This window comes from Phyllostomus discolor, chromosome 7 (assembly GCF_004126475.2).
Source record: "Phyllostomus discolor isolate MPI-MPIP mPhyDis1 chromosome 7, mPhyDis1.pri.v3, whole genome shotgun sequence".
In the NCBI taxonomy this organism is placed as follows: Eukaryota; Metazoa; Chordata; class Mammalia; order Chiroptera; family Phyllostomidae; genus Phyllostomus; species Phyllostomus discolor.
In genome coordinates, this window is record NC_040909.2 from 128,911,804 (window position 1) to 128,936,795 (window position 24,992).

The following is a 24,992-nucleotide window of genomic DNA, read 5'->3' on the forward strand; positions in this document are numbered from 1 at the left end:
CACTTTCTAGAACCTAGCACGATGCCCTCTGTTCGCAGCACTGTTGATGCTTTCACAACTCTCAGGGTTTCCCTGACCACTCTGCATAAAAATAACCCCCACCCCCACATATGACCACTGGTACTTCCTGTCTTCCTTGGTCATTTACAGCTACAGAGCTTATCACCATCTGGCATAAAATACATTTAGTGCACATTTGCTTTTCTGTATTCTCCTCCCCCACAGTATAAGCTTCACAAAGCAAGGGATGTTCTGGCTGTTCAGTCGGTGCCTTGAGCAGCTCCTAGCACACAGCATGCAACCAAAACACGGGATTTGTGGAAGGAGCCTTGAGAGAGTAAGCACCATGCCCCTGGGTTATAGACGAGGAAGTGACTCCACAGATGGGCAGGAAAAAGGAGCCTACCAGAGAACAGACGCTACAAAGCCCATGCAACTGATGTCCCCATCACACAGGAGTCCAGCGCATGGGCTTTGTACTTGGGCAAAGCTCGATCCCAGCCCACTCATTAGTAGTGGCATGGCGGACAAATCAACCTCTTCATGTCTGAATTGATCCAGCGTGAAATAGGAATAATAACAGCACCAACTCATTGTTGTTATTAAAGTGGTTAAACGTGCTAATGGGTGTAAAACATCACAGTTCATAGCAATAAATAGTGCTTAATGGAAGGGATCTAACTCTGTATGTATCATCACCATCATCATGTCGCTCAGGCTCCACAGTCGATTTATTAATATTTCCCAAGTAATTTGTGGCAAAACTCGCTATCTAGTTTCTAACACCATACAGTAGCCAGGAAGCAGAAAATTAGAGAAACAAAGCAATTGCCAGAAATGAGAGCAGCAAAAAAAAAAATAAAAGGGAGAGAAATGAGAAATAAAATACAGATTCCCGAGATACTGCATTATACAACACAATACACAGGTCCAAGAAAATGATGCTTAGCCACTAAAAAAAAAGTTACATTACATTTAATATACTCCTAAGACAGCAAGAAAATATAATTCTAAAATTGGAAAGATTTACTGCAGAATGGTTTGGACAAACTTTTGTTGTAAAAGATAAATTTCCATTACCTTCACAGCTCACCCTCTAGAGAAAGGCAGCAAAGTAAATGAGGCATTACTACATGGAAGGCTTGACTGTGACTGCTGTGAATGCCCATGGGTGTAATTCATGCCAATCTTTCTAAAGGTTTTTTCGACACCCTCTTAAAGATAAATTACCCCCATATGGGATCCTTCTTCTCTCGTAACTGTTATGCTGTACCGCAGGTGTGGGTTTCAGTGAGGCGATAAACAGTTCCGCTCCACTCTCTCAGGAGCATTGCTAAACCCTGCAACATATCTGATCCACTAGTCCCATATCCTTTAGTGACACAAATAACCAGAACTTTCTGAGATCAGGAAGAAAATCAAATCTCACAATCAAAGCCACATTCCAAATTTCTTAAAAGACTTTTTTTGTTCAGCTCTTTTGTAAAAACATTGGTCACCATTTAACGTACAGTGGCAACGAAACACACCCAATTTACATGCATCCAGAAGTCAATAAACCGTAACGCATGGACAACATGAATTTTAAGTGAACAGTACTAAAAAGCAGCTCGCGTTGCATTTCACTGCAGTGATAGTGCTCCCAATAAATAAATAGCTGATATGAGAAATGAGAATTCCAGTTTCAATCTGAAATAAGGTTCTCTGTGACAAATAACAAACTAATGATTCCATAAAGTAATTATCTTAAAGGGACCCATTTTTCAGAAATCACTCTGTGCAAAGCACCAAACTAGTACACAGCACGATCCTGAAAACAATGTGTATCTTAGGTTAAAGACAAAAGGGCGCCATTTTTTGAAAAGTAATTACCTAAATGATGCAAATTTTTATTGTGTCCAAAAATTAAAATACCTTTCAATACAAAGATTTTATGTTACATGACTGGACACCTTAAATAACTCTGTAGATGTTCAGCTAAGCTGAAATATTTTGTAGGGCTGGGTTATTTTAAACAGAAAAACAAAACAAAACAAAAAAAAAACCCCAGCACTCAAAAGCCCTTTCTCAACTCACAGGCAAGGTTTCTGGATATGGGATTTAATTAATAAGAAAAAAATTTAAGCACCACAATAAAACACTTTTTCAGAAAACAGAAAGGTCAAGTTAGGGACAAAAGCATGTAAACATAAATAAAAAATTTTAATAAGCACTCTAGTCCTCTCCTCTGAAATAACAAAAGCAAAACTTGGTGTGTGTCTGGTATCCTGTTTAATAAGATAACATGGCCTATAATTCTAATTTGATCAAATGAGACTGTCATGTATCTGTACATAAGAATAGTATGTATTTATTTTCATACTGTATGATTTATTTTTTTCCTTAAAAATCCATGATTAAAGGATAGCACTAAATTCTTTTGAAGTGCACCAAAGAGAATTTATGATAAATTGCCTAGTGGGAAAAATCAGCTCCTCTGGAAAAGAGCTCAAAGTAAACATATGCAAATAAAATTTTAAAATAAGGTGGCTGTATTTACAGCCACCTTATAAATTTCCTTTATTTTGCATCTATTTATCAACATAAATAGCTTCAGCAGCCCAAGTAGTAATTTTAATTTCAGTTTTTCTCCTCCATGATGTGTTTAGTTACTCTTACAAGTAAGAGTCATTTTTTAGCATGGGTAACAACTTTAAGTGTTCATAAAATTAAATTTTATGTTTCCCACATGGTTATATTTAAGTCAGATATACAAGACTGAAAATAAGTAGCTTCAGCCTAGAATATGATTTAAATACCACAAAAGAAAAAAGACCAACAAAAAGCAGAATTTCAACTCATGTAACTTTTGACAGACTATATATAGCAAAAAGATATATATATATGTATATATATAAAATATTTAGTTTTCACCTCAAAAGAAGTTATCCAGAAATAAAACTCACTAAACAAGATGCAACACACAGGATTATGAGTAGGAAGTAGTCAGATTCACTCAATTCAGATGACAAGACACTTTGGAGTGGGGGGAGGAATCCTTTCCAAACAATATAAATTATATCTCATTAACCTTACAAACATCCTTTCAACTTTACCTTTTATACCATAAATCTTCTTGACATTTCCCATTTTCTATTTCTCTAAAAAAAATTTTTAGCCTCTTAATTTCCAAGTGTCATGACAAACCCCTTAGCTCCCTGTAATTCCACAATCACCATTAAAAAGATCCCAAAATAATATTTTTCTTCCTCTCAGGAGTCAAAAACCACCATGTGATTATGTAAAATTGAGAAATTAAAAGTAAAAACATCAGTTCAAAATAATATACTTAGCGTATATGATATTATGTAAGTAGGGAGACCACATAATTAATTGCTCATTCTGACTGACCTCTGGCACTTGAGACAGTAAGGTTAGAAAATTAAAATAAGTAATAAACACTTAAAATATTTAAAGTCTACATCCATCTGGAATAGACATGGGAGTAAAAAATGATGACAAATTATATAACTGTGAATGTTTACTGTGAAACAGTACAAAATTGATGTTGCCAGAAAGAGAGTAAAAAATCTCCAACTGATATTAAACATCTTAAGTAATTTGGAGAAATCTTAAGGTTGAATTGCAGCTATCCAGCGCACAACAACGGAAACGCTTGCATGCATGCACACGTTAGATGACAAATAGGCAAACCCCAAGTCAGTACACTACACCAATGACTGGTACTTAGATGATATTTGGATATACAAAGAAAGAGCAGAAAAAATAAAACGCTGATTGCCATTGATGGAAAAGCATTTTGACAATTTACACAACATGATACTAAACAGTTTTTTTTTAAAAAAAGATGTCCTAAGAAAACCAAACCACAATAAGTTAGTGTTTTCCACAATACATGCTGAAATTATTTGATCCCGTATCTATACACTGTTACTGCCTTAATTCCTAAATGTCGTGACAGCATAGTTAATAATTGAGGTACATTAGTTTACATCTTTTTATAGGTACTGTACGAGGGTTAATTTTTCTTTTCCAGTTTTTCATCTTCTTCACCTACTCCAAAGAAAATCAAGGGGAACATTCCTAGAATGCAGCCAATCGTCACCCCAACAGCTTTGCCCTAAGGAAACAAAAGAAAACATTTTTTGACAGTTATTGTATCCCTGTAGGAGGAATCCTTGCTTAAGTATTTACTATAAACAATGACTATGTACTATAAAATTCAACTGTGACTGCATGTCATTTGATCATAGTAACTTAAATATTAAAAAAAGTCCTGGCTGTTGTGGCTCAGTGGACTAAGTGCCCAACTGCGAACTGAAAGGTCGCTGGTTCTATTCCCAGTCGGGACACATGCCTGGGTTGAGGGCCAGGTCCCCAGCTGGGGGCATGTGAGAGGCCAGCAATCTATGTATCTCTTGCACATCAACGTTTCTCTCCCCCTCCTCCTCCCTCCATTCCCCTCGCTAAAAATAAAAATAAATAAATAAAGTCTTTTTTAAAAAGAAGCTACAAAATGATTCTAGAACAAATGATATTTAAAGTTCAACACAACCAGGAAATTTTTTTTATCAAACAGGAATAAAAATAACATCAAAGAAATATTTAATTAGAAAACACTTACTAAAAATTGTACATATATTTTAATGTCAGAAGACAAGAAAAAAACCTCACTTTGATTCTTATTTTAACCTTAGATGATGTTGTTACTTATATATACACTTATAGAGACCATACTCTGTTTTAGATTCCTGACTTCCTCATGTATATATATATATGAAATGACCACTGCTAATAGACTCGGCTTCTGCTTCCCACCCTTTCTGTTAGAATGTCTGCTACCACCGTCCACGAAAACCAAGGCTTTCTTCCCCCGCACCGGAAGGATGCCAGTCAACAAGCTCCAATCCAATTATCTCAACTGGCATAAAATCAATAGGCAGAGGAGGAGGAGAGAAATGGGACTTCCTTTTCTGGCTCCCTGGTCACACATTTTCCACTGTTAAGAATAGTTACTTACATGTATTATTTTCAGATCTTATGATACTAGATCCTGTAGTTAACTGTAGCATACTGGAGCTAACCAAGGACTTAGGTACATCCAAAATATTGTTTTGCAAAAAAAAAAGTATTTTCAGAGTTTCAAACAACCAAATTAACAAATGAGGTTTTTAAATACAACATATGTCAGTTAGAAGCTGCACGTGTGTTGGCATATATTCTGTTATGTAGAACTTCAGAGTTAGCTCATGTCATCACTAGATGGCTGATCACTAGCCTCAACCACTAGGGGCTGTTCATCACCAAACGCTATGTTACCGAACAGAAGGTCTGATCCTAACATAAAACGAGCAGAGTCAGCAACTAAGGAAAATGCTTATGGAGTTTGATCAAAACACACACACACGAATACATATATATAATTAACAGTTTAATAACTGAAGTGCTTTTGTTATAGGAGAGGGAAAGGGACCTACTTCTAATATAGGAAGAAAACAGAATCATCATTTATGTGAGAAGACCCCAGGACAATACTCTCTTGGTCCCGACTGTGGTGGTAAACTGTCAAGCCAAATTACGAGAATGTCAGAACATCCTTACTCCTCAACAACTCCGGCTGATGTTAGCTAGCTAGTTCATCACTTCGGTTCACCTACAAATGGCAGATATGGACACGCGCACACACTCACGTGTAATCTTTTATACAGCAGTAGACAGGTGTAAGGCAGGGCCTGAGAATCCGCACATCTAACAAGCTCCCAGGCACCGCTGATCCTGCTGGTCCCGGCATCGCACGCAGAGGACCACTGCCCTCCACAGTCGCCTTCCCTCACGGTTTTAACCGCCACCGGCCCTTTCACTGAGGCCTGCGGCGACCCTCCCGTGTGACGCTGCGGTCTGTCTGCGTCCTAGCATTCCTTTACTCGGCTCGGCTTTCTTTTTGCTTTAATTCCCGTAACACTGTGAGCTTCTAATATAATAAATATCTCATCTGCCGGGGTTTTAGAATAGCTTTTCTCCCCTCAGGCTATTAGAACATAAGATTCGCCAGAAAAAAAAAACCAAAACCATTTTGTTTTGTTAGCCAGTATATTCAAAACTCCTAGATCTGTGCCCTGCATATTATAAGTAAACAATAAATATTTGTTGAATGAATGAATGATAACATCATTCTCTCTGTGTCAGAACTCTGTAAAACTTGACCTTTAACCCAAATACCTACTAGGTGTCACCGTTTGAGCATCCTACTAGTATCTCAAATGCAGCATGCCCAAATCAGAACTCATTCTCCTCCCCTGCAAACAAGGTTTTCCTCCTCTTCTTGACTTAATTGGTGGCAATGTGATCGCCTGGTTTCCTTCCTTCCTATTTAAAATAGCCCTCCATCACCTAGGTATGAGGTTCAGGCTCCTTAGCATGATTTATACGTCAACAGGAGAGTGTCTTTCTCATCTGATCCGTTCTTGCTGCTCCAGTGCTGTGTTCCACTACTGCTTCTACCCACGACCACTGCATACTGTATCCCAGCAATACCCAGTTTCTTGTATCTCTCTGAACACACCCTGCTTTGATCGTGCTTTTCTGCCTGCTGGTCAATATACTTGGAATCTCTTGTCCACCTAGTAAACATCTCACCAATAATAAAAAAAATCAGCTTAGATCTAATAATCACCAAGAAATCTCCTCGACAAAAGAAATTTCTCCCCAATAAGTGTTCATTCTTTTACTTGTGCTATTATTATATCTCCTGTAAAATTCTATTACCGCACCTGTCACACTAAATTATAATTTGTTTAAATGTCTGGTTCTCTACCTAAACAATCCTCAAAAAGAACTATAGTTAATTATTCACTTTATGACTAAGCTATAACTAATACCTCAAGATTAACTGAGGTATATGAAGAAATTTTTAAAAATCAAGTACACCTACAAAAAATAAGTCAAGAAAAAATTACTCTTTCACTGAAAACTGCCAAGGCTTGGACAGTTTAAAAACTCCATGCTAATAAATTTTTGTCTCAGAAGGGACTGAACTTGACCTGGCTGCCCGAATGCACCGTCACCAGCCACACGAAGCACTTACCAGGTGTGAACTGACACGCGTCTGCCACATGTCCACTTGCTTTGGTGTGAGATCAGGGATTGACAGGCCCAACCTGGAAGCCAGAGCTTCGACGTAGCCTGCGAGTCTTCAAAATACATGAGGACAGAACACAGGTTGTTAAAGAGACGCGCAAATATTCTCGGGCAGTAAAAAACTAATTATTGCAAAGAGAAACAAAATAATTTTAAACCTATAATTAATTGGCATCTTAGAAATGCTATAAACATTTTCATAAACTTTTATTTTTTATTGTGCATAAATGTATCCAATTTAAAACAATTTTCATTACTATATTAATACATAGATAAATTAACTAACTTAGAGAAATTATTCTCTACTATTAATTTAAAAAGACCAATTCAAGGTATATAAAATTGTTTTACAATTACAATTTATGCATTTAATCTAAATTCAAAGTAAAGCACTTTAATATATGGTATAAATTAATAATTGTTATCAGAAAGCAAAAATTTCCAAAATTTATCAGATAGATGACAAAGACAGCCTAGAATGTTCAGGACAATCTCAAGTATTTATCAATTCTAAGTTGCCATCACTTATTGGATACAATCTTACTTTGTAAACTGTAAAAAAAGAAAAAACCGCCAATGCCAGATACATTAAGTCTCAAAAAAACTGTGTATCTAAGAACTGATAAACTGTGGTATGTGTTAATGATTTTTTTTTAAGGCAGAGAAGAAATAGTTCTCAAATATAAAGTCTTCCAACAAAATCTTTATCTATAAACAAAAGTAATTGTTTTATGAAGCAATCTAAAGCTAAATGGCCTTAAAATCTATTAAGTCATTTTGTTCTATTAAATATAAAATGCTATCACAGAAGCTATATCATTATTAACTTCAATATTGGAAACTGGGAAATGGAATGCTTGGGGAGTGATATCATTACAGATTTATGCCAGAAATTCTAGGAATATAAAATTTCTGCCCTGGCCCCAAAGCAAAGGAACTTGGGTTTTAAAACCAGTAGCTTTGGCCCCAACTCCAGTGCAGATCACTTACGCAGCTGCCTTTGCCTACATTTCAGGGCTAAAGAGGCCTCTATTAACCCCAAATCTAAATTTCAAAATTTATCACTCCAACAAACCAGGGAAGGAAGAAAGAGAACCAAAAATTGAGTAAAAGAGAGTATAGTTATCACTATAATTAATGCCAATTTACTCCCGTTTATACTGCCCAGACTTGCCCAAGCTCAGGAAGCAGCCCAGGCCTTTTGTTGCTTGGAAATGAGGGTAAAAGGAGAGAACTGGGGGCTTTTCTCAGTAGACTCCCTCAGTTTGTTTCATCATTCCTGCCACATGAAGTAAAAAGACAAAAACTGGCCAAATACATACATGTATGCTTTGGCCATTACTCCCTGCAAGTTTCTCTCTCTAGAAAATATTCCCAGCATCCCCACCTCTGAGCCGTATCTCTTCTCTTTGGGCTTAGTGGGAGCAGGGTGGGGTGACATAGTGATAGGAGTTCTCACAATTAATCCTGTCCCAGCCTCGGAAATGTATATAAAACACATACATATAAATACTTAACTCTGCTTACATTGTGACAGTTTTAGAAAATATTGTGCATATCTCAGAACTGCTTGAGAAGATTATTAAACGCAAATATCAGGGCCCCATCCCCAGAAATACTAATTCTGTACGACTGGGGTGCAACCCTGGCATCTATATTTGATGCACGACAAAGATTTAGTACTACTGATATAGAAACTTTAAAATTTAGTTCTAAAACACACACAGAAATAAACGTTTCTTTTTTAGCCTTCTTAATCACAGGAGAAGGAAGAAGAGAAAGACAGCAAGTACACACATGCACAGATGAAGAAATGAAGGGACCTACCCAAGTCCAGCCAAATCTGACACAAGATTTCCCAAAGCAGCAGCTAAAAAAAGTGGAAAATGACAAGTGAATTGCTACATGGAAGTCATTAAAATCATTATAATACATTACTTTGTCATCAGTAAGTCACTTGTCTGGAAGCGTTATCACATTTCTCAAACTAAAACCACTGTCTGCATTCAAAGTAACTCCCTGGATAGCTCTGCCCCTCAAGAACTCAGAGTAGAACACAGTTCTTCTGAGATTATAGTATTCACCTCCATCAAGGAGTAGGGTTTCTGTTGTAGCAGCCAGTTTTGATTTTGGTTTCAATGTTAAGATGTGTACAATATTTTGTAGTTGTAACTTTCAGACAATATTTGTTAAAGGGAATTCAGATATTTGGAAGAGAGTAAAGCAACATGTACAATTCTGAAATTCAAGAAAACCAAGAAGCAGTATCTCTTTCATTCATTCATTGACTTCATGTGCTCCACATAACACATACAACACAGGACTAACCCCAAATTTCAGCATCATGAACAGAGTGTTAACTGGGGGAAAAGATGAAGCTAGAACCAAAATGGATTTTCCATCATGTATTTCCTTCTTTGATTTTTCTACCCAACTTAAAAATAATTTAATAGAGAAAAAAAGGGAGAAAGGTAACCAGTAATTAAAAGAAAAACTTTGTTTAACATAGTCAATACAGTAGATTATTGTTACCCATTAACTAACAAAGTTCCTAAAATTTCTCAGAATGTTTCATATACAAAATTAAGAATTAAATGAATAGGATTTAGGAGATAAACTAGTAGACATTTTTTAAAGATTGTATTTATTTTTAGAGAGAGGGGAAGGGAAGGACAAAGAGAGGGAGAGAAACACACCTATTCACTGCCTCTTGCACACACCCCAGCGGGGGCAAACCCAGGCATGCACATGCCCTGACGGGAATCGAACTGGCGAACTTTTGCTTTGCAGGACGACACCCAACCAACTGAGCTACGCTGGCCAGGACAAACTAATAGACATTTTTATGAGTAAATTCATTCCAATAAATTATCCTCTTCTAAACTTAACCTACTAAAATGGCTTTTAAACATATGGACAATACAATGATAACATTACTATTATTAAATACCTGCCATAGTTGAAATTCCCAAAATAATTCCAATAGACATCTCAATATGGGTTCCCTGAAAAATGATTGCAAAGAAATTAATCTTAAAATATTAAAGTTCTAGTGACTATGCAGTAATTCATTTAATTATTAAGTATATGCACTAATGCAGAAATAACAAATATTTTCTTGATTAAAATTAGGTTCCCATTAAAATTAAAAATAGCAACACATATACAAAACATATTAAGAATCTAGGATTTATATTTTCCTGTCACAGAAAAAGCTGCTTTAAAGCTCTTTGAGCACAAAGATAACACACTCACCTAAATTTTACATTTTGCATGCTACATCTATACTATTGCTATTTATCCTACGAAAGATCAAAAAGACAGACTACACCAATTTGTAGGGACCCTAAACATCATTAACTTCAGCAATTACCCTTATAACACTTAGTTCTTTAGTCGTTAAGTAGTGAGACTATCTGACTCGTTTATGAGTAACAATCCCATTAAATACAATAGAGCCAAAGCAAAAATGAGGCTCCATTGTATTTCCACGGCACTCATTTCCTGTACTCCTCCATACACGGCAGAGTACAGGTATTCTAATGGGTAATTACACAGACTAATGAAGAAATCCTGGGATCTACAGTGCTAGTTCAATTCTAATCCTCGGACAATGCTTCCATAAATGAACTTAATTTTCAAAAGTTCTCCTGAATGCGAATGCTTGAAGTGCTTTTAAAATATGAATGATATTTGTGGAAGAGAAAAAAAAGAACGCCCTATCTGGTATGTAGAAATACTGAGTTAATCAATTATTTATCAAACTGAAGAGAAGCTAAGTTAAGCTTTCCTCAATTTTCTTTCCCCTAAGCCTTTTGGTTTTGCCCCTTTAAAATCAACTCTTATAGACCTGATACACAGAAGTCTCCCGGGCACTTAAAATTACAAGGTTGCAAAGGTACCCAAAGAAAGAGATTTCTGAAGAATAAAAACAAAGGACAGGCACAAAGCATAAAGACGTGTATCTTTATAGATGGATACAAAAACAAAACAACGCTGGAGCTTTAATACTGAGGAGAAGCACCTGACAGTTACAGTGTATGAAAAATAAATACAGCATCTTTAACAGCCATGAGTCATTAGGAATGACTAAAGAAGAATCTGTTTGCAATATGTGTTTAAAAAAGTATTTAAGTGCTTAATCATTTAATTAAATTTAAGGAAGCTGAAGGTTCTTCCAAAAGCATAAAAAGCCTCATATAAAGTCAAAGTCAGTTTGAAGGCAATAGACAATCCACTCCTTTACTTTTTCGCATGGTTCAATCAAATTTCATGTAACAGGTGAGTTAGAAGTTATAAACAAATCAAACACTAGTTGTCTTAAAGTTATACCTGGTCCATCACCTTAATACAATTCATCTACTCCAGAATTCTAACAAATTCTATCCTAATTAATTTGCAAGAAAAATAATCCCAAACCCCACTAAATTACAGAAAAAAATCCCCATAATATAAAAATATAATTTTAAAAAGCTATGAACTAAAAGCTCAGTATGAATAGCAGTTAACAATAAAGGTTGAATCTATCATAGGAAGTTACATATAAATTTGTCTTTACTACTACAGCTAGGGCAGCAGCAGCCCAGAGAGTACACCTCAGAGGGAGGAAAAAATACCAAATGTCCATGGCACGATGGGGAAGCAGAACCAAATAGCTCCCTAACTTACTGTCTTCCCACAGTGTTAGGAGGCGGTCAGTGTGCATGTATGTGTGTGTGTGTGTGTGTGTGTGTGTTTTAAGTAAAAAAATTCTTATAATAGTAATGATCACTTGTTTCCCTTTTCATAGATTCTACAGTTATATTATTTATGTATTTTAGTCTCAGCAGCGTATTATAAAACCTCTTTGGAAAATTTCTCTGCCCCTGAACTAGTCTGCAATGATTACAGGATAATATTTTTGCCATACCTGCTACTCTCAATCAGGTATTGAAGCCAGCGATTTAAATATGTATTTTAGTATTATGTAAATGATAACCTGGTGATAAGTCCCTGAAACTGGATTTCAGTGTAAACTAGAAAAACAAATGTCACTAAACTGGAGTCTACCATCTGGGGCCTGCAAAAATAGTCCGCCCTCACACTAATAATGAGACATGGGCCTAAAACACACAAAGCAGGGAACAACAGTGCAATAATTTGACTCTAGAATGTGGGTGTTTTGTTTTGTTGGTAGCTCTCTTTAAACATAAGTATCTGTTACTTTAGATATTTATTTTCCAGCCAATGATAACACCATACTTGAAGGTCTTCTTCGGGACCTAAAAAGCTACCCAGTTTCCCTGGTCTGATCCCCCTTCAAAATCTCCCTGAGCCCCTCTTGATGCAAAATATGTCACCGCAGCACTTCCCTGTAGCGAGGTCAGTCTTTCAGCATTTGAATATCTAAGCTCTACCCTGCTGAGGTAAAAAAAAAAAAAGAGATTTTTAAGATGGCAGCATGGAAGCTAGCAGCTGTTAGTAAAGAGAATCTGAATTCTTGAGTGAGTCATATAAAATTAAAAGAAATATTTATCACAGACTTTAATTCAGACAATGTATTGAAGAAACACAAGTCTTAACTGGAGCTTATAAATTCATCATAATGAGGTTTTCATTGCAGTTAGATCTGACTTACATTAACTATTTAAATAGTCTAACCAATTCAGCTTTTAGTAATTTCAGAAAAGTGTCATTGTAACTGGCTAAGTTTTCCACATTCCCAGATACCTAAATTGGCCAATTTGATTCTTTTTTAAAGATTTTATTTATTTATTTTTAGAGAGGGAAGGGAGGGGGAGAGAGAGAGAGAGAGGAGAGAGAGAGAAACATCGATGTGCGGTTGCTGGGGGCCATGGCCTGCAACCTAGGCATGTGCCCTGACTGGGAATCGAACCTGCAATGTCTGGTTACGCAGCCCACACTCAATTCACTGAGCTACACCAGCCAGGGCAAGATTCTTTTATATATATATATATATATATATATATATATATATATATATATATATATTAGGAAAATGCTGAAATCAGTCAAAACACTAGCCTTTTGAAATGTTTTACAGGCTTTTGCCAGACTACTCTGTGAAGGAATTATCCCACAGGTGCTGAACACCTTCGACCTGTGTGCGTGTGGGAGTGTCTTCTGTGACTGTGTGGGGGCAGGTACCCACCCTCCTGCTGTGTGACCCTGCCGGATTCCTCAGCCAGGTGAATGGCTGGACTTTCTGGATACCTGATTCCCATGGATCTGGACACCAATGAGACTATATGGCAAAGAAAACCATTCTTGAATGAACCAATTTTAGATATTCTTTAAGCAAACATTATAATCTATACAATATGAATTGCCCTTTTATCCCTATTTGGAAACCAAATACTCCATTTACGTCCATTTGTGGTAATGCACGTGACCTCCAAGACCCAAAAAACAAACCAACCCCAAAACTTTGCATCTCTCATATGTATTTTCCTCATATTCAATAATCCAAAAATCATTACTTTTTTTTAAAACACCGAGCTCAAGTGAGCTTCACTGGCCTACCCACTGAGGATGGACTGGGGGTGGGAGGGGGGCTGGAAGTGGGGGAGAAAGGCGGGCGGGGTGACAGGAGGAGGAGCTAAGGCGGGCTTTGCTCCAGGACCGGCATTGAGGACCCCTGTCACGCATAATGGCTGGAGTTGATAGAATTTCACTGAATTTGGAGTCAGTTAAGAGCTGATAGAGCACTGGGTGGTTTCAAAATAGTTGCATTTTAATCATGGACTTATTTCTGACTTTAGAATCTGAACCCAACACTGGGATCCATTAACAATAGGTGCCCCGTAACAGTAAAAAAGAGAAATCAGCCCTCCCTGAGACTAAACAACACTTTTAAAGAACACCCTCACGTTGAGCACAGAAAAGGAAAACTCTTTTCAACATCACAGTGAAACAAAGACAGAAGAGGTGTGTATTCACAGTGCTCTGAATTGAAATTTAGAACATCTTCTGGTTAAATGGATACATAGACTATATAAAAACACCCTTTAAAATATTTTTTGCAAGGGAAAATTGAACAAGGAACTAATCAAATAACATACATGATATAAACTGCTGATACAATTAAAGAACATCAGAAAATTTTACATACTTTTTTATTTAATAAGAATGTTGAAACCAGAACAGGATAATATAGACCACTGCAATACATATGTGTTTATTATTGTCCATGCTTTACCAAAAAGTCTTAATAATTAATATATATGATGCTTTAAAATTAAGCTACAGTCTAACATAAAATATAGTTAAAAAGTGGCTTCATTCATGATACTAATTAAAACTTAATAGCTATAATATGCAAATTACCAGAAAAATTTAGAACACATAAGTGTCTTTATTTACTCAAAATAGAAGGGGTGAGAGAAAGCACTTACTGCAACAATCATAATTGCATTATCCAAAAAGCCAAACCCTATGAAAGGTATCGCATTGTGGATGAATACTGAAAAACATCAAAAACAGAAAAATATATTTTAAGATTTCTATAATTTTAAAATGACAAAACAGACCATATGATTAAAGTCTCCTGGATTGGATAAGCTTTGGGATTTGCTTTCCATTCCCCATAGCCATAAGGGTCTGCTCCTGCTGTAGTTCCACTACTTGGTAGGAGCTATACTGAGGGGGGAAAAAATTAAAAACACATAACATGTAAAAACAACTGTGTTAGGCTTTTCTGTTTCTTATTGGCAACACACACACAAATTACAGACAGTTAATGGCAGAATAAGTAAATAAATACTTTGAATACCATGTTAATTGATATTGATATCAATCTGTTTCTCTCTTAGACCGATATTATAAAATTGATCTCCGCACTAGAAATAACAAAAAATTCTCTGAATTTTTTGGAAGCCATTTGGTCACTATTTCAGGGAAGCTATTTGGTCACTGTTACTCACTAAAGATTTTTTTAAACAAACGTTAGAAAAATGTGATTATCTTATCTATATTTTAGGTGCCTATGTGCAAAGTCTTTTTTCCCCCTCACGATGCACCAGTATCCCTGAATACTTTCACAAACTATAAACAAACAATATTGTATTTAAAGCAAAACGTAACTTGGCCTCTTCCTACCAAAGGCACACCTTACCTCATCTGTCTTGTATACATAATCTGAATAACCTGAGACAAGAGAAGCTAAGAAGAATTCCTATATAATTTTTATACACTAAGTCTCATTCTATTCATGTTTGCATCTTCAGCACATTGCAGAATGCCTAGTGCATAGTAGATGCTCAATAAACATTAGCTAAGTAAATTGAGGACCACTAACCTGGAAAGGAAGAGAACTCCAGATTGAGAGAACTGAACGCAGACTGTGAAATAGTTTAAAAGCTAGGGATAGTTAAAAGACTTTATTCTAATTAATCTATAAAACTGTCAAGGTATAGTCTGTATCAATTCAACTAAGGAGGGTTTTTTTTTAAAGATAAACATCAAAGCTCCTAGTTTTATACTATATCCAAAATATAAAGTCCAGTAAACCAATTGGTTATGTGTTCAGTTTCAGTGACTTTAGAGTTCTTTTTTTAGGCAGTAACACCCACAAATAGTATAATTAAAATATAACCCAGAAATTATGAAGGTCTGGTATTACTATAATGAGACAATCAGGGAAGGCTAATAAATAGTCTAAAATACCTACAAAAAAAAACCCCTCTACCCACAATGACTATCAAAGACTAAGATCAAGGGAAATTAGTACATGTCCGAGGTCATTTCAGATTTCCTCTTGTTATCAAGCAAGAATGTCCGAGATAAAAAGCACATCTTCTAATTATAAAGAATATTATTTTAAAACCTATTAAAGATGATAAAAATTAAATAGCACATAATGAAATGGTATTTTTCAATTAAAGAGTCTAGTCTTCTTTGACTTTTTGTCTATGTCTAGTTGCTTAACTACTAAACACTCAAAATTTTATAAGTAGCCAAAACATATACACAATCTCAATTTCCAAAAAATATAAAAGAAATTTGATAGGTCAAAAGAGGACAATGAAACTTTTAAAATTTACTGAATGAAACAATTTACAGTGAAGAAAAAACTACTTACATATATCTCTCTGGAGAAAAAGCCTCCCAAATCATCTTCTCAACTGTCTTTTAAATATAAATGTGACAAAGTAACTACAAATCTTTGGGATTACTTAACATTTTGGCATCTCTAAAACTGGCCAGTTACAAATACCTTAAAGTTATGTATTAAGGTTATTAAACTAAGATTAGATTAATTGGTATTAGTTAAAACTTGGTCTATAAAACCAAGGCAGGTTGCTATTCTAACTCTGAATTATAAAATACATCAAAGTTTTACGTTCAGACCTAGATAAATGTGACCTATAAAAATGTATTTTCAACCCAAAGGAAAAATATAATTTTCAAAAGGTTAAGTAAATGTACTGAATACTCCACTAGGCACTTGAGATACAAAGACAAGTGAGACTTGTTTACCAGCCCTCAGGATGTTGGAGTGTGATAACACACTCACGTAAATAGTTCATTTCAATATGACCAAGGATGATAACAGTATTATATGGTGCTATGGACACAGAACGTATGAATATAGGCTATTAGAATCAGGAAAGGTTACGTGAAGTCTTAATTCCTAAACTGCTTTGGTATTTGGGGACAGTTACTCATTTCTAACATAAATTATATTCTACCTCTGAGAGAAAAAAGCACTGACTATGAAATATGTTTTTAAAAATTTGTATATTTGCTCTCCAGTGTACTGATCTCCTTTCAATTTGTGATTTCTTCCATTTCCTTTGGGGAATACTATTCTATAACTCAGCAGTTACCAGCAAATCACATCTCATATTTAGCTTTAACTTAAAAACCTACTAAAATTCACTGCACTAATAAATAATTCTCTTCTTCCACTGTCTTTATAATAAGCCCCCGAACTGATTCACATCACTTCGGCATTAGCCTTTGAATATGTACTCCTGTCGCAAACAGCAAGGACAGCACGCCAGCAGCATCCTAAGGTTCTTCTTCCCGGTGGTTTTAAATGAACTCCCCTTTCTCCATCACCACGAGCAGTAAGTGGAAAGGGTTTCTCCCCCAGAGAACCTAGCTTTGAGCCTAGTAATTCTAGCTGGGTAATTGCCCAACTTAAATTCAAACTAAAGGAAATATATCCTTTTTCCTGGAAATTAGGAAAACCTCTACAATAAGTATAATTCTATTTCAAGGTGGTAAAATATTTAAACAACAATAAATATGGGTAACAATGTTAGAAATGCCATAATATTGTGATAAGTCTTAAACCAAAGTTTATAAAGTTTTTGCTCTGGCATAATAAATAAGATAAACCCCTCTATCTGGAAAGAAATAATTTATTGACTCTTTTGCACTATCAGTGAATGATAATAGTTATTGCAAGTCCAAAAGACAGATGCACAGTACTTAACAATCATAGAACCATTACCATATCTCAGCTGTCCCGGGGTGGGTGGTGGAGCTTCCAGTTTTTCTAAAGGGGAAAAAAAGGGCGTGGGGCAAGAATTAGTGACTGTAGCATGATTTCTTTTTTTCTATTACAATGAAGAAAACACCAGTAGATTTACAAAGTGGGAAAATATCAGTTTATTCACAAATTATCTTTCAGTTAATGGACCAAACTTATCCACACAGAAAATATGTGGTACAGACTAAATCCAAGGCTAGAAAAGACAACTGAGATTAGGCACAACCTGCCATTGAGTCTATAATCCTGGATAAATCATTTGCTTTTCAGAGTTTTTTTTTTAAGTCCTTGCATCTGTATAATAAGCCTGTTTACATTAATTACAGTTTTAAAAACTTCAAAAATACAGCTACCATTCTTTAAGATGGCAACCCTAGATGACTTAAGAAATTTGTATTTAAATGAACACTGATAGCAAAGGAAAAAAAAGAATATTCAAGTAGACCTAGATGTCCATTAAAAATAGAAAAATAGCATTTTGAAGCAATGTATTATCATAATGATTGTGTTCTATTCCTTAATTAATTTCCCTTGATAATATACTAAATATTTTGAGTTCTGAAACCTGTACTACTGGATGATATAGAACGTTCTACACATTAAAATAAGCTAAAAATATAGGGAGTTATTCAACAAGTAACAAGATACTATTTGTAATATAAGTCATAATAAACATACAAAGTTTTCCCAAGTATATATCAAATAAATACCTTCAAGTGCCATCATTAAATCTAAAAGCTAATAATAATTACAAAAAAGCGACCTACCTAATCTCAAAATAACAACCACATCCCCATCTGTGTAAGTACAAGAGAAAGCTACGGTAAAGTGGTAGAGAACCCTACTGTACCCTCTTCATCCATCAAAAACCTAACAAGAAAAACCCACAGCGTGGATTGCTCTCCTCTAAAGATTTAACACAACCAGGTTTTCCAAGGAAGCATAATACATTTTCTAAAGTATTTATATATAATCTATGACAACATAAAAACGGAAGGATTTAGTTTTTTAAAAAGCAAAATGCAAATAAACCACCATTTATAAGCTATATAAAAAACAGAGTTCGAATCATATTTGTGGACATTATTAAAAAAGCATGTGGTACCACAACAGCTTTATAATAACACACTAAAACCTAGACTTAAACAATTATTGTATTATTCACAAAGTGCTAAGAATAAAGTTTAAGTTTTGTTTTTCCTCTTTTAGAAGTGTTAAAGACTAAAGATAAGCTAATCTTTGTAGAATTTTACATCTCATTAAAATATATCCTCCACTCTTTGGCACTACTACCTCAAAATTCACTTTGAGGGTATGCAAATAGCTTTCCAAATTTTTAACAAGGAATACAGGATAGCACTGTGGTGCACGGAGTTTTCTGGTGAGGTAAACGAGCAAGAGTGGTTACAGACCAGAGCCATTTGTCAGCCGCATTACTCTTCCCATCACCACAGCTCTGACACTTTTGTCAGAAGTCCCTGGCAATTGACTGGAACATCTTGAAACATCTAAAAATTCACACACGCAGGACGTTCCCAACAGAATGAGTATATAATGTGCTTGCTTTCACTTCTTCAAATTTGCTACATATTAACCAAAATATTTCAGATATTTTGTAACTCCTAAGGTCTAGGGGCTAGGCAAATGTATAATGGGTTGCAGGAAAGAGAAACAAATCAAATAATGTTATAAGTTCCTAATCTTTCTTTCCAACTACACAAAAAGGACTAAAAAATTCAAGGTAATGAAAAATAACTGTTTAAGAGAAAGAGACACAAAGTAAAGGAGACGGAGCAGAAAGGAAAACCGCTGGCATGGAGTTGGAAGTAAAATCACGTACAGATTCTGTCTCCCGCTTCGCAAAGAACCTCAGGAGCAACCAGAAGAAATATGAAAGGAACATTTACTAGAAAGTAGACATTTTATGAATTTTATGGAAAGTACCTATCAAAATAATTTAAATTATAAAGTGATCATTTTGAATGTGAATGACCATTTGAAGATATTTGAATTGATATTCAAATGCATGGCTGATCTACGAATCATACACAGGTGCAGGGAAACCTCCCCCGCCACCCCCAAATCCTACCTAAGTATAAAATAATGAAAGATTTGAGCTTCAGCCCAAGAGACAGTTTGTAGTCTGAACCTAACCATTAATGGCCAGCTAAAACAAACTTTAAAAATCCATACTTGAAAAAAATAAAACAGAAGCCAGAGTCTCTGTAACATAAAATTACTTCACAAAGAAACAGGAAAACACGACCCATTTTCAGGGGGAAAAAAAAAGTAGACAAAGACCAATCTCAAGTAATTCAAATGTTAGAAAGAACAGGCAAAGACTCTAAAGTAGCAATTAAAATTATACTCAAGATGTAAATGAAAATATGCTCAAATAGAAACTGTAAAAAAGAACCAAATTAATTTTGAGAACTGAAAAATATATGATCTGAAACTTAAAATGAACTGATAAGGATTAAAATCAAAATGGCGGTGATAGAAGAAAAAGTTAGTGAACATGATGATATATTGGTAAAAATTTCCCAATCTGAAAAATACAAAGATTAAAAGATAAGGAACCAGAGTTTCAGGACCTTTGGCTAAATATCAAAAGGTCAGTATATGTATAACTGAAGTTCCAGAAGATGAGGAGACAGGACCAAATTTTTTTGAATAATGGCTAAAAATTTCCCAAATTTGGTGGAAGACAGAACTTTCAAGAGCTACAAGAAGTTCAGTGAACTCCTAGTAAATATGAAGAAAACCAGTAATGTAAAAAAAATCATGAAAGCAGTCAGAAAAAAATGGCACATTAAATACAGGAAAACAATTACATGAAAAGGCTGAAAGGAAAAAAACTGTCAGTCTAGTATCATATATTCAGAAAAATTATTCTTCAAGAATGAAGGCAAAATACATCACAAATAAACTAAAACCGTGAGGATGAGTTGCCAGGCAACCTGCACAACAGGAAATACAAAAGGAAGTTCTTCAGACTGAGGGGCAACACCAGTTACAAAGCAGGAACTTCAGAAAAGAATGAAGAGCATCAGAAGTGGTAAATATTGGTAAATGTAAAAAATGGACTTTTTCCTAGTAATTTAAAAGATTTTATTTTATTGATTTTAGAGAGAGGGAAGAGAGGGAGAGAGGGGGGGAGAGAAACATTGATGTGAGAGAGAAACATGGATGGGTTGCCTCCTGTGTGCACTCAACCAGGACCAAACCTGTAACCTAGGCCTGAGCCCTGACTGGGAATTGAACCCACAACCTCTCAGTCCACAGGACCATGTTCCAACCAAACGAGTCACACTGGCCAGGGATTTTACCTAGTAATTCAAGTTAACCTGCCTGTTTATAGCAAAAAATTACAACGTGGCCTTGTGGCATCTATAACATTGGTAGATGTGATACATGTGACATCAAAGAGTAAAGGGTGAAGAGGGTTACAAATGGACCAAGTGGTAATTTGGTTGCAATATTTCTACAACATGTATGAAGTGGTACAACAGTAGCTCTTACTGGTTCAGAAGGCATATTTGTAATCCCAAGAGCAACCACACAGACAAAATGCAATGAAAACATAGTTGAAAAGCTAAATAAATAACTTAAAGAGAATTCCAAAATGCATGAAGTCAAAAGAAACAGGAAATGAGAAAAGAGAAACGAAAAAACAGGGACAAACAGAAACCAAATAGTAAAATAGTAAAACCTATAACTAATCATATCAATAATTATATTCAATGTTAATGAGCCAAACACTTGTATATCTTCTTCAACAATCTCTAATTAAAAGGCAGAGATTGTCAAAATGTATAAAAAGCAAGACCCAAGTACATATCAGGGAGAATTACACTTCAATAGGTTGGAAGTAAATGGGTGGTAAAGATATACTGTATAAACAGGAAGCTTACAGAAGCTGGAATGGCTATACTAATATCAGATAAAGTAGACTTAAAAACAAAGAGTACTGTATTACCAGAACCAGGTTTAGATGATAAAAGAGTTAATTCATAGAAAAGGCAAAAAAAAATTGTTTATACCTAACAACAAAGTGCAAATAAACATTCCCACAATCACACTTGGAAATATAAAAGCTTCTCAGCAGCTGACATCGAAGAAATATAAATGGAACACCTATAGTTTCTACATTTTAATTTCCATTATAAAACAAAACATATGTACAGTGATGATGCTAGAAAACACCATGAAGGCCCTTGGTATATAGAGCCAGTTCTAGGACCTTGTGTAATAGAAACTAGAGTTCTATAGTTTGTCACTTTCATTGCTAAACATTCCATTAAATGTAACCATACTTCACAAGTTTTCAAGTTATAAATCCAAACTTGAAACAAACAAAAAAAAATCTGAAAAACAAAGAGTCTTGTTTTCTATTACACATTCATGGCAATGATAATTCTAAACATTCCGACTTATTCCAGTCTGTTACCATGGGCATACACATCAATATAACATCACAAATCAAGGGGAAAATTCAAAATCACTTATAATAGACTTAGTAAGTACCAAAGCAACCTCACCCTGAATGACAGAACAGTTTAATGCATACACTATACCTTTAATTATAAAGAACTAAATACTCTTTAAGTGACCAATTATCTACTTTCTATTCTGCTGACCACCTAATAGTATTTGCTGCAGGCCCCACCCTAGCAGCTTCCCGAGAAAGTATACAGGTGTAGACTTGGCAATATAAATTACTATTGGGTCTCATAAGAGAGTTATAAAAAGGACACAGATAAAACTACTTCATTTAAGCAATAATTTGGGGGCTATATTTCTGAACATTATAAATAACTATTTAGACTTTAAATAGAACTAAAGTTCCAATGGATGAAGTAAGATTTACAATAAATATATGAGGTCTGTCCAGAAAAAGTCCAACCACTGTTAATATAACAAGAACAGTTTGCATGGCATCGATGTAACCTGGCAGCCAAGGAGAGTGAGCTGGAATGTGCATGTGTGAACACTGGTGACTTTACTGTACTAGTCAGTGGGGGTGGTAGACACTGTTGAGTGAGCCTGTGTACTGTGTGGCTGCCACATTCAATAGAGCAAGTAGGGCAATGGATCTGCATCAAATTTTGTGTCAAGCTTGAACATTCCTCTGCAGAAACTGGTCGGATGATTCAGAAGGCTGCAGCTATGGGCAACTGGTGATTGGCAGCTTCATCACAACAACGTGCCTGCTCATGCATCACGTCTTGTGCAGTTTTTTGGCAAAACATCAAATCATCCAGGTGACTCAGACCCACTACAGCCCAGATTTGGTGCCCTGTGATACTGGCTTTCCCCTAAAATAAAATCACCTTTAAAAGGGAAGAGATTTCAGACTGTCCATGAGATTCAGGAAAATACGACGGGGCAGCTGATGGTGATTGGGAGAACTGTGTGAGGTCCCAGGGTGCAGATTTGGAAGGGGACTGAGGCTTCATTGTCCTATGTACAATGTTTCCTGTATCTTATATCTTCTACAAGAAATGTCTCTATTTTTCATATTACGTGGCTGAATGCTTTCTGGACAAACCTCATATAACATTAAAAAATACAAACTTAAAGTGCAAACCATGCTGTATGAAAAGTAATTTAAGCAAATCATATTAAATGCCAAAAAATCAAACATGCACCAAAATGAGTTTGTGAAGCTACAGAGCAATATTTTTTTAAAAAAATAAATGAGTTAATATCTCTAAGAAATATAAAAACTAATACTCAAAATTGAAAAATGAAAATACCCTATAGAAATAGCAAGGAGCTTAACTTCTTAACTTAGTAAATTTCAAACAACAGGTTTTGTCTTTTAAAATAAAGACTATAATTACAAAACAACTTTAAAATTTATTTTAAAATATGCTCTAAGACCCCCTAAAAAGAAATTGAGTACGGTTTTGTCATTTTATTTAGCATTCAAGTTTCCTACACATTATGTGGTAAAGGAATCTATACAGATCACATAATACTGCCACCTCATTAACCTTCTGGGGTACATGTCATGCAACCTGGGGCTTCTTTGCAACCCAGACTGCAGCCCAGATTCCTTAAGGACAACTACCCCATTCCTGGGCTGAGGCAGGCCAGTGGCTTAACAGTTGAGAACAGAAGTGGCCCGTAGTAATGATGAGGAAGGTGACAGTGCTCGATGAGTCATCATCCTCATTAGCCTCATTAATACACTAGCCTCTTAACTGTTTACCTGACTTAAGAAAAAGTAAACACTAGAGGCATAATAATTGACTCATATTTCTCTTATAGCTGTCATCTCATGGAGGGTTTTTTTGGATAATCAAACATACTATTGAATAGTGGTTGCTTTTATATGCCTAACGAGTACTTGGGACAATTGTATACAGTTCTTAATACGGAGGCTATATTCCTTCCTTTCCTTCACACCAAAGGAAGACAAAAAAATAATTACTATATATGATGATATTCCTTTTTAAAAAAGACTAAGATATTAAAACAACAGCACACAAAAAAACCAGATCTTGTTACTTTAACTTATTAGGTATAGAGAGAGCACTATAATGTATAAACCCTCAAGATGTCATTCTCATGGCACTAAAATGAGTTTAGGTCTCTGTGATCCCTTCTAGCTCTGTGGTTCTGAGTCTACTGCTTTTAAATCCTGCCTAACTCGCAGGATTTAAAAAACAGATGTACCACCCAAACACTCCTGAAGAAGCACACTACAGTGAGCAGAGCTGTAACTAAACACCTAGTCTCAGAAGGTGATCACTGACAGGTACATCCTACCATCAGTTTAGCTACTGTTCGGCAGCACCTTACCTCCTAGTGAAAAAAAAAATCATTTTTTTTCTACCCTATCCTAAAAATGAGGGCTAACTAAACAATCTGCAGAATAATTCAAAATTTAAACTTTATTCTTCAAAAGGCCTTTGCATCAAGCTTTTAACATCTACATATAAACTGTGGTTAAAATTTTTAATTTTAGAATGACACTAGAACTGGTAAAGTATACAGGGGGATTTTTGCAGACATGTACTGACATGTTAACATATACATATATGTATACGTGTAGACACACACACTATTATGCCTCTAGCTCTCTGAAGTTCTTCAAGTTTGGTTTTTGCTCATTGGCAAAAGTAGGTTTCCAGTTATGAGTACACAAAACACAGAGTTTACTCTTGTATTATCTATTTAACCTGCACATCTTCTTCATACAAACTGTATTTACTTTTTCCCTCCCTGTATACAGCCTAAGAAAACTAAGTTGCATTTACTCTTTATCCTTTTAAAATTTCAACTGGTCCATAAAATATTTCTGATTCTTTTTCATATACTGTGTCATACTTCCTAGGCAATGTGTCTA

General features: G+C 35.4%; 1 protein-coding gene across 2 annotated transcripts in view; it reads right to left on the minus strand.

Annotated features, from left to right (window-relative positions):
• Positions 1-713: 713 nt before the first annotated feature.
• TMEM65 (transmembrane protein 65) overlaps positions 714-24,992 on the minus strand; it is a 40,504-nt gene continuing 16,225 nt past the window's right edge. For both annotated transcript variants that reach the window (XM_036031412.1, XM_028533860.2), the window contains 6 exons: positions 17,597-17,641; positions 14,532-14,599; positions 10,088-10,142; positions 8,965-9,007; positions 7,085-7,190; positions 714-4,120 (listed from right to left, as the gene is read on the minus strand). In XM_036031412.1, coding sequence (XP_035887305.1) covers positions 4,019-4,120; positions 7,085-7,190; positions 8,965-9,007; positions 10,088-10,142; positions 14,532-14,599; positions 17,597-17,641 — 419 coding nt within the window. In that variant the 3' untranslated portion in view covers positions 714-4,018. The remainder of the gene's footprint in view (positions 4,121-7,084; positions 7,191-8,964; positions 9,008-10,087; positions 10,143-14,531; positions 14,600-17,596; positions 17,642-24,992) is intronic.